At 36.5% G+C, this 20015-nt stretch overlaps 1 protein-coding gene across 3 annotated transcripts in view; it reads right to left on the bottom strand.

Annotated features, from left to right (window-relative positions):
- The window catches only part of rftn1b (raftlin, lipid raft linker 1b), a 139345-nt gene that overhangs the window by 10628 nt on the left and 108702 nt on the right, over window positions 1–20015 (bottom strand). For all 3 annotated transcript variants that reach the window (XM_028012631.1, XM_028012629.1, XM_028012630.1), the window contains exon 8: window positions 5314–5417. In XM_028012631.1, coding sequence (XP_027868432.1) covers window positions 5314–5417 — 104 coding nt within the window. The remainder of the gene's footprint in view (window positions 1–5313; window positions 5418–20015) is intronic.

Genomic DNA, 20015 nt, shown 5'->3' with positions numbered 1-20015 from the left:
CTATAAGGAGGCTTATACTTTTTCACTGTAATGTACCAAGTGAGGGGAAATATTGGATCATTTCTAAAACCTAGATGGCTGCTGATCATTGCACTGTATGAAAGATGGCAGGTTTTACGATTGCTGCAGATCCCTTCAAAGCCTGCGACAAATCTTCCCTCTCTCAACATGAAATGGACTCACAGAGGGCTCACTATCTAAACCATCCAAAGCCCTTTTTCCATTACCTCCTTCCTTCCACCGTTTATCCATAAACTATTTTCTGGGCTGTCAAGGATGCTGGATGACTTTGCGGTGAATCAAAGCTGATAACTAACGGGCAAAAAGCCCCCAGGCCATTAAACTAGAAAGGAGTGAGATGTCTTAGGAAATTACAGGCCCTCGCTGAACCTACTCCTGGCTGTCAGCGTCAGCTGCTCTGCTACATCTTCATGTTGTGCGGAACAGAGGCAGCCTGTGGCTGTTTTTGTGTTGTAAATGTAACTGTTGATAGCTTAATTTGTTACAGACGAAAGAACATAAAAAGCCCAGTAAAAATTGAAAATAAAAAAAAAACACTTGAAGCAAACTTTTTATCCAGAAGATATTTCACCCATTAAGATAAAATTTTTTATTCCAGTTTCTGGGAAAGGGTTGCACAGTGATAAGGTAAATTAAATTGTTCAATCAAAAAGATGATGAGGCATAACTGATGGACTGGTAACCTGTCCAGGATGCACTGTGCCTATCATCCAATGACTGCTGGAGATTGGCAACAATGGATGGATAAATGAAGGTGCAGATTTAGCTTGAAGCTCATCTTCATCGACTTCATCATTGAAGTCTCTTGATTAGGAAGGAGAAGATTAGGAGTTTGGGGTTTCTGTGACAGTCGACAAAAGACTTGACAAATTCAACAATGTTCAAAAGAGAATCTGTGGTGAAAACAGTGCAGGGGTTGAGGAAAAACATAAATATAGTGGATATGTTAACTTAGGTTTATGAGCAGCGCCACACCTCAGTCATGCCTCTAATTACCCAGCAGTCTACTTCTACCCAGTTCATCTACTTATCACTCCATCCTCTTCCTTCAACTCCACCACCATTTACCCTCAACTGGACATCCCCTCATCTCATAACCTCCTCCTCGTCATTTTCATCCACTTCTCTTTGGTCCAGGATAGAGCACGATGTACCAAGTTGGTTGGGAAAAGTCCATTTCCTAAACACTGCACTACCACACTTGGTTTCCTCTTCTGAGTGTGAAGAACAAGGTTATAAATAGGGATGAAGAGGATGAATGCCGAGCGTGGATCTACTTTTTACATCTATGTAGAGAAAACAATGAGAAAGAAGTGAGAGAAAGATGAGTGGGGAATAATGATTATGTAACCAGATGAGGCCTCAGAGGAATAACGGGATGAAAAGAAGGAGAAATGTAAGAAAGGTTTGAAAAAGTGAGTTCTGAATGTAGGTGATGATGAAGATGAAGTTTTAAGAAATTGAGTAAGGAGGAGGAAAGGATAAACGGAGCCGGATTATGAGATGAGGTAAACTCGTCAGGTGAATCAAGTTGAAGGTATGGCTTGGCTTTGATCCCAAACCTTAGCTAACGCTTTGTCATTAAAATATTACCTTTGTGTCAACTTTTCTTATTCTTTGTTGTTTTCTGGTCCTTTGTAATGGAGCAAAATTCACATTAACTGTAGTTAATGGTTCCAAAATGTAATTACCATCTACATTAATTGAGTATGGTGAACATGAACGCCTGCTACAAGAATTAATGTTGTGTGGAGAAGCCGCTGAGCTCCACTTTTGCATTAATTTCAGCCACCGCTGAGATCACTGACACTCATCCGACCCCCTCCAGATGAAATGCAGCCCTGGAAGCCTCTAAGACAACAAGCAGCACACACAGTTACTTGTTAAAAATGAAGAAGTCGCTTCAAAAACAAGTGTAATGGCTGCTGCTAATCTGAAAACGATCATCAAGCATTACTTCAGCGCACAGAATACTTTTTTTAGGCGCCGAGAGAAACGAGCTCCATCTTGTTCTGTATCTAGGCCGAGTGTGATTAATTAACCGTGTTCTTTTGTGTTGGGGCGTTTTCAAAAAGATGAGACAAGGGGTTGTTGGGGAAAATAAAAACAAAAGATGAAAATAAAGAGGCAATTAATCAGTTGTGTTGTAAAAGAGCAGTGAACATGAGCAGCTGAGCAGAAGGTTGGGCAAATAATCCGTCACAGTGCTGATGGAAACATTGCCTGTCTCAAAGCCTTACTACTTCGTTATGGCTAACAGTTCTGATTGTGCATAGACAAAATGAAGCTACAGTAACAATAATTGGAATAACAGTTACTTTTTGTAAGGACCTGTGTAAAAATGATGTCTTGTATACTCATAGTATAAAAAGGGGTCATATTTGAAAAGTTAAATCCAATGTCTGGCATCAGATTCCCCTTTGGATTTCCCTCTTCTTCTTTTTCTTAATTAACTTAACAGGATTTTTCTTTAACGTGAAGATCAAATGAAAGCATATGTGAAATTATTTACCTTCAGTTTTTACCTCAGAATTTATTTTGGGTAATTTAAAAATAACTTTTTTAGATACTTCTTCACTTATTTCAGTCAACTGCCTTACTATTTACTTGAGATGACCCATGTTGTGTCGACACATTCCAGACGACTAAAGATCAATATAAAATTGAAATTTTAGGCACAAAGATATGATGTGTTCACATTTCTTTAGTTAAATCTGTGAGAAACAGTTTGACAGACAGGACATTTGGATTTATGCTCCAACAAGATGAATCTCAAAGAGTTATTTGCTGAAAACTAAAAGCCCTTTTTGTTATTTATTCTTTATTTAAGAGACAATTTTCAGCGACCATTAATTTGTTGTAGATTTTTTCCACAGACCTTACACATTTACTCATTAATAAGATGGCATTGACCTTGGCTGACAACCACAGGTAAAAGCTGCCATTCAATGGAAACAAATGTCTCAGGGTTAAAAGTTTAAATTGTGAGCAGGTTTGAATTTAGCGTTGTTTTTGCAGCAATTAAAGCTGGGTGTAAACTGTTTTGATCTGTTCTAGTAAATTTTCATAGAAAATCAGCTAAAATGTTTTGAGTATCACTTTTCAAATCTTTTCTCAGATTCTCAACTAAATTTATGCTTACAGGCTTTGATCTAAACCATTCCCTTTCCACCCTTGATTGTATGGTTATGGTTGCTTCCCCCCTCGAAGGCAAACCTCCGGGCTAGTCTCAGGTTTTATGCAATCTCTTTCCTTCTAGTACTCCTCTGCAGCTCGATTCATCTTACCATCTCTGATTAATGCTCTCTTTGCACAGCCTGTCAGTTTAAGTGGATGGCCATGTGGTGGCAGATTAACAGATGTGCAAACGCTTATTTTCAGATGATGCTCCTTAAAATGTCCAATGCTTGATCTATTATTTTAGAATCTAACCCTGATTTAAACTTCTACACGTTATCTCTGACACGTCTGCTGCATTCCTCGGTCTCCATGATGCTGTAAGTTGACTGATGTTCTCCATCCCTGAATGCAAAAGTACACCACATTTTTCAGTTTTTTTTATTTTTAAAAATGTTGGATACCATGGTATGGTTCTTCCACTTAACAATTATTTATGCTTGTCTACAACATAAAATCCTAATAAAGTACATTGAAGTTTATGGCAGTGATGTGATTAAATGTGGAAAAGGTTAAGGGTTATGAATACCTTTGCAAAGCATTGTTTGTTATTATTAATATGCATTTGGGTCAAACTGTGCTAAAACAATAAAACCAATTTCATCTTCAATAACTATAATGTGTTGCTGCCTGCTTGTCTCATAAATTCAGAAAATGGGGAAATATCTCTTTTAGAATAATTATCTAATCATAAAAAAGAGTTTTGCTTTACTTTTTAGTAAATTATTTCTAAATGGTGTCCAATGTTTTTGATAGTAAATGTTTGTTCAAGGCTTGAGTCAATTTAACACTTTTTGTATTGTACTGTATTTATTGTTGATTGTACAGCTTCTTAAGTTAGGCTTCTCTGTAACTCTATTTTGTTGCATGATTATTCTCTGCTTCTCTAGCTTTAAACTACATGTATACTTTATGCTTGTTCTTTGTACCCTGCAGCGTCTTCGGAGTATATCAGACTACTTCATTAAATCATCACCATTCTGAGTCAATGCGATGCTTTACTGTGTGTCTGACAACAAGCGAGGCCTTTTGACCATAAGCGGATGTACACTCATATAGCATCTGGGAGTGATGAGTCAGCGCAGGCTTCGCAGAGGAACCGTTACAGTTCTGCGAACAGATTTTCCACTGAACAAAGCCGCTGCTTGTCAACAGAGACACACAGACAGCTGCAGCAGCTGCACAGCCCAGACTGACACATAGTCAGGTTAACTTCTCTGAAAGGTTGTCGGATTCATCTGAAGACTTGACTTGTGCATATATTATAAGTCTAGTTTTTCTCTGAAAAAGTGCCAGTTGGTTTTAAAAATAGCTTCACACAAAGTAGAAAGACTAGTTTTCATCTTTTCTTCTTCAGTTCCCCTTTAGCTTGGGGACTGAGCTAATTGTCATCACAGGTGGAAATTGATGTTTTATGTAGATTTACTATATGTAGACAATATAAATATAATTAACCAAGAAGCTGTGAAGTTGTAAAGGCGATCAGAAAGAGAGGGGAAAAAACTGTACTGATTTTATTTTCTAGCAGGAATTGGCAATTTCCCACAGTGCCAAAATACCAAAACCTGCTTTAGTGATTTAGTGTGCTGATCAAGCACAGTGGTATTACTGTGCTTGATCAGCAACCAAACTTTTCGAGCAACCTTTTCGAACATGTTAAGATTACTGTGGTACAAAAATATGTGTCTTTTGCATTCCTTGTTCTTGTGCATGATTTTATACTACTAACATGTTTGAAATAAATAAATAAACAAACAAACAAACTGGTCTGCATTAACTCCATACAGAATAAACTGGGTAATGTCAAGTGGAAGATGAAATACATGCTACACCACAGGAATTCACCGTTTTGTACTGAATTATTCAAGTCAGCTACCTTTTCAACTATGCTATTATTTATGTAGTATCTGATGTTTAAAAAAAACTAAGCAAAACAACAGTATAACAACAACAAATGCATGTTAAGTGAGCAAAAATCTAAAATACTGAGCTTTTTGTGATGGTAAAATCTGTCAAAAGAGCATCAAGTATCCTGTCCTAAGTGCTCCTGCACTTCTCAGGGTTGTCAACAGATGTCAGTAGAGGTCAGAAATCACTTGAAAATAGTGTCATTACCTGTTAGTCCTGATTACAGGAGTCGGCAGTACGCATGTGAGTCTCCATCCATATGTGGCCAGTGACTGAAGTAGAGGAACGTAATCAGTCTTCACCTGCAAACCCTGTGGATGAAAAAAAAAGTCTGTTACAACGTGCAATCAAAAACACACACCCTTAAACTGGAGTATAATCATCAGACTTTGTCTCTCAAAACCCAAAGCACACAACACAATGTGTTGGAAGTGTGCTCATTGTACTACAGGCTGTATTCTTACTATGATTTCAGAGCTACAAGAAACATAAGTATGACATGCAATCAAACTCTGTCAGCTGTGCCTGGGATATCAGCTGAAAAAATGCAGTTCCTCTCAGGTATGACGGCTTTAATACACTGAATGTGTACTGTCTGTTTTCAAAGCAACGCACACAGAAGCGAAAAAACCCTGTGACATAAATCAACCACTGCAGAAACTCCCTGGCTGCCACGAGTCAACATGGAAACCATCTTTATTCATGACAGGCGTTTTGTCAGTGCACCGAGTCCTTGTGTGTGTGTGAGAGCTCACAATGTGCTAAACATTTTAATAGTGTTTGAGCTTAAATGAGCCATGGCTGCATAGTCTCATAAATGTCATAGATTTAAATCAAACATTTTTAATGGTTATTTTGACTTCTGTCTGAAGAGAAATCCCCCAATAGATGAACTTCTAGAGCACACAAACTCAATCAGTGTAGAGCGGAAGTGCGTGTGTGGTTTGCCGTCGTGCCATGCCGAAAATGAAAAACCACAACGCGTGTCACTCGGAAGCTGGCACATAAAAGGACACTTCAGTAAGCACAAACAAACCTTGTTCTGATTAATTTTGACATAGTGAATGATGCAAAATAGCTTTCATTTTAAAGAGGAAACGGAAATTTTTTTACAAATTCATAATTAAAAACTAACACTACAACAAAATGAATTCTGCAATGAGTCAAAGAGGCAGCCTAACGTAAGAATCGTTCACCACAAGAGTATTCATAGTCTGCAAACCAACTGTAAGAGGTAAAAGACTTAAGTAAAAGAGGGAAGCTGTCACACCTACACGAGGAAGATTACTGGTCTACTGAGAGTAGAAATTGTTTCCATTCAAAGTTGGACCTGTCAAAGTTTCCCATGAATGTACTTGTTCACTTTAACTCACCAGTCTTACAAAAGCAGCCATCACAGATTTCTAAGAGAATCTGGTAACCAAAATGTCAGGCTAGTAATTTAGTGATAGACATGTAAGGTTTGGAGGTTATTTAATGTCCAAAAACCTACAACTCTGTCCCCTAGAAACAGTAGAGCATCATTCAGAGGCTAAAGCTTTTCAGATCATGATGTTCCAAACCTATTGTTTAAATTCACTCTGACATGCTCACCACCATAAAGAGTCATGTTATAAAGTTTTACAAGAATAGTTTGAATAAGATGCCTAATTTAAAGTTAAAAAGAATGTGTCTTTTATATTTTTTAAATACACCCTTTTTAATGTTAACAATACTAAGCTTAGAGATATGTTTATTTATTGTTGAATGTGTATATAAGAACATATATAATTTTGTGTGAATTCCCTCTCAGAAATTGGTATTTCTGAGATCCAAAGTCAGACAAATCAAACAGAATACCTGCCAAAAATGTAATTATGACTTGGAGACCTGAAGGTTCACAAGTCACTTTATGCTCAATATACGATATGGCTGCTACACGCTTAATAGGTTCATTTTCTGATTGTTTGAATCACTTTCTTTTTATATTTGGCATTTACTGGCTACATCCAACTCTTGATTTTTATCTTATCTTGGTTTTCAGATATGATTCAGAAAATGTTGCATCTGAACTAAAATTCTTTTAATCACTCAAATCTGATTCATAGTTTAGGCATGAATCAGAAATACATCTATTCACAGCTGTTATTTAGACAAATGGTTTAACAAAGCTCCCTTCTCTAAAAGCAGTCTAAACTTAGACTGAAAGTAACTTTTAAAATGTCTGTAAACAATAAAATAAATATGCCAGACAATGTGATCTGAGACTCATACACTATTGTTTGAATTAGTAACATAAACTAATTTTATGTTTTTGCAGCATGATACATAATGATATAAATTTGAGGGAAATACAATATTCAGCACTTTAGACTTGTAGGTACATTTTGTGAGAAAAGTAGTACAAGACAGAACAAGATATTTACAGTGTAATGATGGATGGAAACCTATTGTAATATAAAGTGTTTTTAAGTAATTAAGCTCTACAGAACTTTCATTGATAACGAGATGTAATCTTGGAAATTCATCAGAGAAAGATAATGTGTTTTTTTCCAGAAGACAATGTCAACTCTGTAGCAAGCATCATAATTTCTAACCAGAACTACTTCCAAGACCTCGTCTGTGACCAAGTTTGACATGCCTGGTCTGATGAGGAACTAAATTTTAGTTGGATTTGTAATAACAACAAAAACATTAGTGATACCAGTCTTCAATTTATGCTTCATATGTATAGTTCAATGAAGAGAGGACACGATTAGTAACAGACTAGTTACAATATTTCAGCTAAACAGGCCTGTGTTTAGACTTCTAATGGATTTCTAAAACCAATCCGAGACAAATAGAAAAATGTTCACTTTAAAAAATATATAAACTACATAATTTAACCAAAATGTCTTTGAACGACTTAGACATCATTTAGATGCTCACTGGGAAGGAAGCAAACAAGTCTTTTACAGAGAAAGGAAGCAGATTATTTATACTCAGTAGAGGTAATTGCTCGAAGGAGTAAACACTTAAAGAAGATATGTGAGTGAGGGAAGTGAGGAGACACATTAGCCTAATGAAAAGCTCCCATTACCAACAGCCACACTGGTTATGCTGGCAAAGAAACCACAGTCAACAACCACTTCTCTAGAGACCAGCACAGTGTTGCAGCTACAACACTTAATTTACATCAGCCTACAGTCAGCTAAAGCTTAAGTAATTTACAGTTCACAGTCTCTGTGAACGGTTTCTAAATAAACAAGTCCACAAACGATCACAATGTTAAAAACTGTTAAGCTACTGGGAAAACGTTTTAAACCACCATTTGCTTCTCAATGGGCTTAGATCTTTCAAAATACTTCTTTCCCTACATGCTTTTCTAGGGTCCAGCTAACTACTTTAGTAAGAAAGAAAAAAATTACTTATCTCACCACTATGCATTCTTTTTAATATTTAGTTTTTGACCCAAGATCTACCTTTTCAGACCAATTTAACACCAGTAGGTGCAATGGCTAAAAAGAGAAGGAAAAGCACACAAATTCAGAACCCCCACCTACCTAAGCTTGGTAACTGGGTGCTGTAGGTGAGGCATAACAGCTATCTGCTACAACAACAGCAAGGTGACCAATTCCAGTCAGGATAAAAAAATATATTTTTTACATATTTGTTCAAACTGTCACTATGTCGTGACAGTATGGTATGAGACAGACAATCTGTGAAAAAACTGAGCCAGTTTGCTATCTCCAAGTGCTCCCATGCTACCAAGAAACAACCAATCAGAGCTTGGGGGTGGGTCTTAATGCTGTAGGCTGGTTAGCATGGCCACTGCTGACGGTAGATAAATGGTTTTCCTGTAATGGTGAGTTGTTGACAGAGCTAAGACCCTCCTCCTGGCTCTGATTGGTTGTGTTTGGACAAGACCTGTGTACTCAAATGGGAATAGTAGCTCAGGGAGGAGGAAATTGATCTTTTCACAGATTATGTGTCTCACACATGGAGACAGCTTTAACAAATATGTAAAAATCATATATTTTTTTAATGAAAGTCACATACTGCAGCTTTAAGCAGAAATACCAAAATGTGTGGCTGGTAGGAGCCAACAAAGTCAACATTAAATTGGGTTAATTTAAACTAAAGTAAAATTTAATTAAGTTAAGATTAGATCAAGTAAGCTGAGATAACGGCATAACTTGTTTAATTTAATTCAATAACTTGTACCGTAGGGTTATACTGTGATGCAGTTGTTGCCACAGTGACGGGGTTTCTGATCCCATGCCAGGTTTGAATCATTCTTCATACTCTGCAAGTTCTACCCAGGCATCATGGATTTCTCTCCAGATCAGAAATGAATAACATATTAAATACTTGACAACCTACTATCCTTCTAAAAATGCTTAGTACGGTCTGGTTTACCTCCAAGTTTATCAGTAAAGAGAAACAGAAATGCATCAACTTTCCTAATCATCTACTGCATTTTAAAAGTTCTTTGGTGAGAAGCAGCTTTTGAGAGCTCCTAAATCTTCTTTCTTTTGCTGTCATATTGTGTGGTATGTTGGAGTATTTTATGCATCCAATTAAAGAAATGGGAACATGTAGAGATTTCTTATGCCAGTCTGATTAATGAGTCAGAGTTAAGTGGCTTAATCATGAGCATCCATCCATAAAAATGTTGAACAGAAGACAAGTAAGGAAGAGAAGCGGTGATATTGATCCAAAAACTATTGATCAGCATCAGTTAAAAAGACTGCAATGAAGTCTACCTGTTTGGAAGGAAAATATGACTCCGGTTCTTACACTGCACTTTCTACAGTTCAGTGACATCAATTACTAAACATATGTTGATCAAGGTGCAGAGCTCATCATTTTCCCAAGCACTTAGGAGATTACACAACTTAATATTTTTCTTCCACATATTATTGACCAAACTGACAAAATGAACAAACAGCTCAGAAAGTTGAAACAGGCTCTAAGTTGCTAATCATTAGAAGACAAACTACAGCTATTTATCTGACTGTACTTCCAAAGGCTCTAAAGAAGCACATCAACATTTTCTGTGGTTTACATTGGACTCACTCTCAAAAACAAATCTGCCCTGAGAGTAAATGGAGAAATATTTTTTCTGTAATGGTTTCGGAGAAGGCGGGAGTTAATCTTAGTCCTGGAGTGTGGCTCCTTCGCTCTCCCCTGACTTATTATTCAGGGGCCACCTCGCTGCATCAGCACTTCAGCAACGAAACCGAGAGTCTGAAAAACAAAGTCATCACATTGTGGTCGATGATATCTGCAAGGCAATGGCTCAGAAAGAATACCTGCAGCTTTACCATTTCAAGTAAGGCTACTTTGAACCCTTCATGAAACTGACTGCTGTGAAAATCACAGTTTCTAAAAACACAGTTCAACTTTCTTACTGAATGGTATCTAAGTAGGAAAAAAGTAGAAGTTTATCCTGTAAAAGATGTTTAAATAATACACAAAAAGATATGTGACACTAACATTTCCCCCCCCAGATTCCCTTCATATTCTCATACAAAGTGTAACTATAAATTCAGCAAAGTGTGGAAAAGTAAACCTGTGAGAATTTTATTCTCCTATGACAGGGTCAAAGTATTGTTTCATATGCACTTTGTGATTGCACACAACAAAAATACGAGTCTGGTGTTTTTCTTCCTTGCCTTTGCCCTCCACTGGAAGGCAGTAAAAAAAGACATAATACTGTTCTCAACCAGCTCTCTGTGTGTTTTTTCAGATATTTGGGGGTCAACGGGTTTGCAGACCTAAACAAAGTCTGCTGATAATAAAGCAAACTGCTTTAAAAAGAGGGCATTCAGATACTGATCATGGCTGCTTCGCTCAACATGCAGCGTTGTCACAGCAACAGAGGTGTCTACATCTACTTCTCAAAGGGCAGAAATAACCTTTTAAGACTCAGCAGCTCAACTTTGTGCTCTCAAATGCATCATTGATTGGCTACAATGATGTTGAGATATATAAAAAGAATCACCTTAAAGCTACTCTGGAATGTTTTTTGGGGGGTTTGGGGGAGCACTTTCTCCTAAAAGTGATCAAAAGTGAAATTTCTTCAGCATGATCATATAGGCAGAAATGAAGATTTAAACTATCAATTTACAGCAGACTGATTGATGTGAAAGAAGATAGATGTGCTGGAAAACATCTTAGCAATAGTTACCTTCAAAGGCAACTGGGCAGCCAACATCACTTTGCATCAAAACAACGTCTCAAATCAAGATCGGTTTTCTAATTTGCATTTTTTACAAACTTCAAGATGAGAGTTTCAGTTGTGTGAAGACAGATTCAGGATATCTAAGAATATCCAGCAAACTCCATCATTGGATCAAATTGCCACCAGTGAAGAGCTAGCTCAATACTGGAAGCAGGTGGGTGTGACTGGAAGGTGGTGACTTTCCAACTTGAAGAACCACAAAACAATCTCTTTTCTCCAAAGACTGACGGGAATTCAAATGAAAGTCCAAGGATGTACAACAGACGACCACAAAACCAAACATTTATGCCAGTGAAAATGTTTTAGGCATTATTGCTTCTATCCGGTATTTTTTTCTACCTAATCCCTCAGGAGACCTTTCACAAGCTTAAAACTGGATTACTCCAACAATAATAAATCTTAGAGTGCATCCAGACTTTAGCTTTTACAAGCCATTATCATGCATCTGAGTCAGGACAAATGGTGTAACAGGATATCACATGATGGGGTAGTTAAGAGAGCTGAGCATCAGCTGGTGGAGTTTTCGCAGTTCATTATGTGTGTTAGTAAAAGCTTTTATTGTGCACTTTACAAGGAAGAACTATAATACAAGCATTTCATGTAAGATAAAATTAAAATAAAAATTTTATTTCCCTCCTGGACTATTGTTACTTAAAAGACAGCCTGTTCTCTGCTAGACAATACAACCATTTATGTCAAAAAGCATAATGGTTCATTCTTTAGACTACAATCTCAGTAACTGCAAAAAAATAAGAATAAAAATAAAGGTCCTGCTTATTTCCCAAGTTCAAACATTTACTCCCGATTCCCAACTTACTTTAAACATAATTGAGACCTATCATGGACTGACCCCTCAGAACAGAATAAAACATTTTCTGCTATGAATTAATAACAAGATTAAAAATCTTCTTTTAAGCAAACCATTAAGCTTGTTTAGTTAAGTTATGCTTCAATTAGATGATTTTTTAAAACAAATTTAAATAATAAGACTAACTTTACTACATTTTATTGATAGCTTTGCGTTGTTGAATGTTGATGAGTGTTATGTTTACTTTCTTTTGCAATTGTGTTTTAAAATTGTTCATTATCTTTTATGTTTCATGTAACCAAAATCCCCAACAAGGAAAAGATACTGCAATATTTGTTCATTCCAAACATGTGTCTCAAATAAATTAATAAACTAGAATTTAACTTGGGACTATTTTAAACTATCAAAACCTAATAAGGGTTGAAAAATGATCCAGTGTTGTGCACCATTATCTGCAGAAACCCCTTCATATCCTCGCTTGCTTTAAAGTTAGAGAAAGTACTGAAAGTGGTTTCTTGTACACAACAAGTCAAAAGCTGACAAACTCACAAAACTATAGGTGAGGTAGCAAGGTCAAGATAAATCTTTAGAGGAAACATCTTACCCAGTTTTCTATGCACAATTTAAGTGCTGTTCGAGTAAACTTTCAACCAAAATTTACTCAGTGGGTTGAGCAACGTCTGACATATGTTGTGACTTGTTATGCTGTTAAAGAAAAGTAGGAACAAAAAGAATAAATAAGTTTCTATTCAGCCGTGACTAAACATGGTGACGGATTTATTACCATACTTGGCTTCAATAACTTAATTCAACCAGCAAAATAATAAATGACAAGTTGAATCAAATTCTGCTCTTGAGAGATAAGGTCAATTTCCCATTTAAAGTTGGCTTTTTATTAATATATTCTGAGAAATGCTTTGCTGCGTCAGTCGACCTTTGGATCAGATTTCATTGTTCCTCTGGTTTATAAATGAGGCTTTTTGACTGTCAAAGGACTTTTCAAATGAAACCAACTGCAAAATGTAAGAGCTGAAATGTGTCTTTGATATAACTGACAATGCAGATGTTTAAAAAGAAAACTAGTGCTTCTATAAAGAGCCACAGGCTGGCTAGAAAGGTAGGTAAAATCTTTAAAAACTGATTCAGTTAGAAATCAAAGTTAATTCAACTTCAAAAGCATAAAGTTATTGATTCGCTTAAGCACGATGGTTTGGTGTTTATTGTGTTTTCGAACACCCTGTGGAACGTTTCTCCCCCGTCCAACAGAAAGGATGTGATCTCTCACCGTCAGGAAGAGTGCAAATTGCTCTCCCTCTATGTAGGTCAGCTCTTCTCTCACCTCGCTCACAGAGAATAGAGATATGATGAACAGGCGACTCATCAGCTCTCTGCACAACACGTTCGACCCTCAGCAATCATACACCGAACTCAAACAGAATCACACAGACAGGACATGATTTCATAGTCTGAATAATAGCTGAGGATTCACATTAAGCAAAACAAAACAGCATGCTGCCTTACGTGCAAAAACAAACCTGTGAGCATCCATTGAACCAAATGGACTCTGTGGATTTTTAAAAATTTTCTTTGGGAACCCAATTTACAGGGTAAAAAAAACAACATAAAAACAACATGTTTGTGTTCATCTGAGTTGTCTTTGTCTAAGCCTTAATAACATTTCTTCAAAGATTCCTGTGCTGCCATACTGATGCTGTGATGTTGAACCCTAATCCCATTTTAGACATAATTTAGTTTGTGCCGTCTGTGAAATGCTTCTCTTCAAAGCTGCTGGTGCAAGTGAATTCTTGGAATAAGTGACAACAGTGCTGGAACTGTTAAGCTCCCGTCACTTGCTTTTACTTTGAACTGCCGTTTCTTCAATTTTAACCTTGTCAACAATAATTTTCAGGGGTGTGTGTCTCTCTGCAGGGATAGAAACATTCTCTTAAATCTCCCCCTGCACATTGTCTGGTTTGTCTTTAGGGTTGAGAGTTCAAAGTTCAAGGCCTGAGCTACCGTGTGACTCTACCTAATGACATCCCTTTAAGCTGTAAAAAGAAGATTTTATTTACTGACCATCATTAGTTTTCCTAAGCAATGTCAACTCCATCTAATAATGACATTAAGCTCTCAGAAAGAAAATTAAGCTGCACATGTTAAAAGTTCAAGTGATTGTAATGTAATGATTAGAGTATCACAGCACATAGTTGTCAGTACTGGTGCTCTTATGAACTCATGACTTGAATAAATAACATCACTGATTTCATGAGAAATGGAGCAGTATGTCTGATGGACCCGACCTCTACATCACCCAACAGCTATGGTCGTCACTAGGTTGGAGTTAATCACAGAGTTTGAGCCAAATATGGGGGAAAAAGTTCTCAACATCCACAGGTGGTCCACAGAGCAGACACAGAAAACTCACATCTCAGCACATCTCAGCCAAATTATTAAATTATCTAACGTCTGCTGCTAATGACCTCATCATTTAAGTCAGGTGACTTTAAGCAAGTAAGCAACACATGTTGTGTCTGGATGTTTAATTAGGCTTTTTGGAAGACTTGGACAGCATACTTTCTCAAGACGGAAGTACAAGCATATTGAGTATGCCACTGTGGTAAAGTTGTTAACATGAAGATAACACTTTCAGTGATTAAACGTGTCGAAGCTTCTGCCCTGGCAAGTTTACATTCTAACAAAAACACTGTGTGAGAACATTTAGAAATATATTTCAAGCTGGATTCTGAGATTCTGACAAAGCCTATCCTGGCCGTCGTTGGCATGTTGGTTTGTCCTGCAAAGTCAGAGTTGCTGCCCTGGAGTAGTCTGGAGCAGAAGGTGGGTGCACTGAATTTAACTGCACCCTAAATTAACGGTGATCAGCTTATAAATTTGTTTGCAATGTTGCACAATTCTGGTTAACATAATAATTAGACTCCTTGGTGCAACTGTCCAAGCTGAAGTCATCAGTACCAGCCAATGTTTGGGAAAAAGATGTCAGATTCGACTTTGTGCAACTTTTCGGACCACATTTCAGATAACGTTTTGTTTTCTGTTTTTTTTTATTCTGCATTAAAGACTTCTGTCTAGTGTTTGCTATGAATATAAATAATAAAGCCTATGAATCGCAATCATTCTGTTGAGATTCCATGACGTCACAGTGAATAGTCAAAGTCGACTCGACTTATCATGTTAAACTTGACTTTAAAAAATCTGAAGTTGTCTCAGTTTTGGCAGCTGTGGAAATTCAATGTTGCCATAACTGGAAAATGGAGAACCTTCTATGTCTGGTTCAGCTCAAACCAGAAGACTGAGATGTATTGTGCTTATGTTTTTCCAGTAATAGACGACCAAAACACAGGCAGGAGGCAGGTAAAGTAAAGTCAAGAACAGATGCTCTTTGAAAGGCAACTGACAGGAAATACAGATGGAAGAAAGTGAGGAGAATCCGGAACATGGCAGACGACAGAGCAATGATGAGGGACAATAGGAGAACCCATCAAGGAGTGAACTAAAATGGAAGCCTAAATACTGGGATAATTATTACTGAAGCAAGGAGCAGGTGAGCATAAAATCTGAATGTGCTGCAGCTGTGGGGGAACATAAACAGCAGCAGAGACAGAGCGTTTTTTTTAGCTTTAAAATATTTTCAACAGCATTAACACCCATTTAAGAAAAAAGTTAATGATAATTACAAAAAGGCTGATTCTTGCAGTCAAAGATGGCTCACAATCTATTTGAGTTTTGTATAAGGCACAGGTGTTTTCTGAAAAGGATAATAATTTCTTTACTGTGATTAAATATTAAAGAAACATTCTGCTGAGCCTAATTAGAGTAGCAAGCATCGCAGTCACATATTTTCTTATATAACGCTAGCGAATTTGATATGGAACATTATTCGCATTTTATTCGTCAAGGTTTGCAGCTTAAATTTGCTATTCAGTGTTAAATGAAACTGAGCAGATTTTTGTTTCTTCAGTTCAAACCGACTCGGTTTCACTGAACCCAGTTAGCAATATATGCTTGTAAATAAGATTACATAGATGATTGTCTATCAGTGGTGAATGCTAATGTGCTTCTCTTGGGATCAGGATGAAGTCATCCTGTAAGAACAATCCCTGATATTGACAGGGTCAGGTGCTTCGGTATTGATTTTTGAACAGTTTTGTTCCTCATTTATGGGTTAACATTTCTTTGTTATAATGAGCTGTCTCTATAGTTATGTCACTATAAGCTCAGGCTGCTGGAGAACTTACTGACTGATAGGTGCCATCATTAACTTCAAGCATTCATCTGTTTTTACTCCCGTAGAAAGTTCTGGTTGGCCAGTGCCTTTGTGTTTAGCTGAATACGGCAACTTTGAAAAAACTTGTTTTTTCCTAAAAGGTTTTGCAGCTAGGAAGAAATTGCTTTTTGGTTTTTATTGACATTGATTTATTTTTGCAAAACTTGCCAATCACACCAATCATGTGATCAATAACCAGATGTTTCTACTGGCGGAAAAGACAACAATAAGTTGTAGGAGGCTAATGGTGTGTCATGCTTTTAATGAGTTATCAAATGAACAAATTCACATTTTAATTGCACTTCTTATTTAATGTAAACATAGCCATTGCAACATTAAGTTTTTTCAACATTAGCGGAATATCAACAAAGTTGTGCAATGAATTTATGATGGACACACAAATACTGATGGAACTATTGCTGCCATTATTTATCTGTATGCCTTTGGTTTATCTTTCAAGTCCTGCTGGCCATGTGGTTCAGTGGCTAGTGGTGTTTTTTCCTTAATAAACCCATAATCAGATTTAAATGTTTATATTCTCATTGTTTTGGACTGAATATTATTTAAATTAATTTGACTTAAATAATGGCTAAAGATGTCATTTTGGTTTTTTATGAACTTGTCTATGAAATTCTGTTATACCAGAAAGCAACTTTACGAAAACACAAACATGCAATTTTTTTTAACAACTGGAAGACATTTTTTCCCCATTTCTGTATCTATTCAAGCATCCCTCACATTAGTGATATTAGAAGAAGGAACAACACATGTGAAAACTGTTGAGTGTTAAATTTCAGCTGATGATTTTTCTCTAAAGCCTAAATAGAAGCTAAAGCAGCAATGACAACAAAAATTCAGAAAAATGTGGAAGAATCCCTGCCAAGTCCATTAACTAATGCCAAACCATTTGGCATTTCTCTTAAAAGGCAAAAAAAGAAAGAAAAAAGCATAAAATGAAATGCAAAATGTTCCAGAAATGTCTACAATGCCATGACAACATGTTACACCATTACAGTAAACTGACTGATGCAAACCTCAGTAAATTATTGTACATGATTCATCTCCAAATTTTGTGCTGTGAAAGAGGAACTCTAATGGATTCAAGAAGAAGAGATGAACATAAATATTAGTGGGGGCCCAATCCTTCAGACATGAACCCGTTGGTCCTCATCCTGCAGCTGGAAGACTTTTCTTTAAATTTCCCAATTCTCATCACATTCAATTTTTTTTTTTACCCTTTTTTCATTTTGTTAAATGTTCTGACCGTAGAAAGAAACATTTTCTTGGACCATAATCTGATATTTCAGAGGACAGTCTGTTTCTGAAAGTTTCTATAATCGTAAGACACCAGAATACAGCTTGTGGTCCAACATGTGTTTTCAATAATGGGCCCAGTACTAGATCTGACAAAGCTCAAGTGGATAATGGTGCTTTTAAAAATGCTACAAGGAAAGCAATTTGAAAGGAAAGCTTCTGCGTATGTTAATAACATCAGACTCTTCATGCACATCAGATACACAAAGCAGAAGATTGGTTCACGTTTTTGCTACAAAAAAATCTAACACATGCTTGGATATTTTGTGCCTTCAAAGACAGAAATATAACACATTCCTGCTAATGCATTTAGACTCTCTGGATAAATAAATTTCCCTGCAGCTGCTGATGGTGAGCAGACATATTCATTCCAACCCGGGCTGAAGTCTGAAGGCGAATACATTTTGTTTGGTCATTGCTGCTGTGAACCTCAGTGATAAGAGAGAGAACATTAGTTTCAGGGAAGCTTCTGTTTTCCTGTATTGATTTTTCCCACAGGATACAAGAGATGAGAAGCCAGTCCTAATTGGAGTTTCTTAGTGGAGGTTCTTGAATAGTTATTCATTTTCTGACACTTCACTGTCTATATACAACTATTTCTATTCAGGTCGTTTTTGCCCAGGAAGGAAAACATGTTTAGAATGATGCAGCTTCACATGATATTTTAAGGACAAGAAATGATACATTTCTGCAGTTTTTCCTCACAGAAAATCTCTGGAAGCATCACTTTTGATGAAGGTTTTTTCTATGTAATTGTAAAAGCCAAAACTCAATTGTTTTGATTTATTTAAGCTGGTTACCAAACATCAAGATGTGCTTGTGTAAGACGACAATAAAATTGAAAAAGGTTTAGTTGCAATATATGAATCAGTATAAAATCATCTGTCAATGCAGTGCATCAAACAAAGAAAATACTCATCAATGGGCTCTTTGCACGTCAGGGAAAAGCAGCTTGATTACTTCCAGTCTATTAAAAATTTGTCATTAATTGATTATTAATTAATCTTTAATTTGTCATTAAAAATGGGATCCGCACTCTCAAGATGGACATTTGTTACTGCATTTTGTTAAATGTTGTCAAATACTGCTGTAATAATTATGTAAAGCTGCATTTACATAATTGTAAATAAATGTGACAATTTTCCATTGAGTAAAGTGAAGCAGGATATCCTCTATGGAGTGTTGATGTCAACAACTAGATGCAGCATCCAGAATCAACTATTATGTAAAAAATAGTAATACAGAATTTGAAAACTCAAATGGAGAGAAACCAAGTAGGATAAATAAGAAAATAAAAAGGCACCTGGTGACTTTGAGCATTTTTCCATTGACTTTTCTTCATTCAGGTATTTTCTCTTGCCATACTCCATTCACTTCTTATTGGTAATTATTGCTGCCATTAACTCTGTTTAATCTCTGCTTTGTTTTCCATAAAAGCTTTGCCTCGACTAGGGATTCTATGTTTAGTCTCTTATCTTTACAGGACATACTGATCCATTGCTAACCATGAACCTTGTGTAATTTTTCTTTTTCTTTTTTGGGGAAAGTGGGTCTCTGTGCATTTGTGTTTAGCTTTGTTGTCTTCTTAACGGAGGCTTATGCCAAACTTTTGTTATCATTTACTTTGCAACGTCTGTGTTTTTCTTTGCTATATAACACAATTCCAGAAAATGCTTCTTTGTTTAGATGCCTCTTTTTCCTAGTTATAGGCAATGAGGCAGCTGTTGCTGCAAGTAATGTTATGTACCCCCTGTGATTCTCAATTTCAGTGAAATTACTCCTAGTTGAGTGCTTCTGGGTTTAGCTGCTTGTCCTTGACTGACCTATTGCCTACACAAACTTTGTGTACTTTCTTTGTTTAGCATTTCCATAAAAGGTGCTTGTGGTATGCTTCTTTTTTTAGTTTCCTTTCTTTCCTGGACTGGGTCATTGATGTATAGATTGACCTTGTGTGATGTCTTTATTTCTCTTTCTCATATAATCTACTTCTGGCTCAGTGTGTTTGTATTTGACCATCTCTTTTCACTTGCCTTTCATAGACGTTGTTGTTATTAACTATATGTATTAATCTTTTCAGCATAGAAAGTACTCATGTCTGTTCCCAGCTTTCTTACGAACAAAGTTTTTGACACTTATTTCCATTTAATGTGAAATACCATGAGGCATTGCTTTTTTGTTGATCCAAAGGCAACAGCAAAATGCTGTATTTAGCTTTGAACAAAACTTTTCAGTTATTCTCTTTTGTTTTACTTTTCCTCTATTGCTATGAATGTCCAAACTTTTTCTACCACTGCATT

This window comes from Xiphophorus couchianus, chromosome 3, assembly GCF_001444195.1.
Source record: "Xiphophorus couchianus chromosome 3, X_couchianus-1.0, whole genome shotgun sequence".
NCBI lineage: Eukaryota > Metazoa > Chordata > Actinopteri > Cyprinodontiformes > Poeciliidae > Xiphophorus > Xiphophorus couchianus.
The sequence above is the reverse complement of the archived record's forward strand: the minus strand, read 5'-3'. Positions and strand labels throughout refer to the sequence as shown.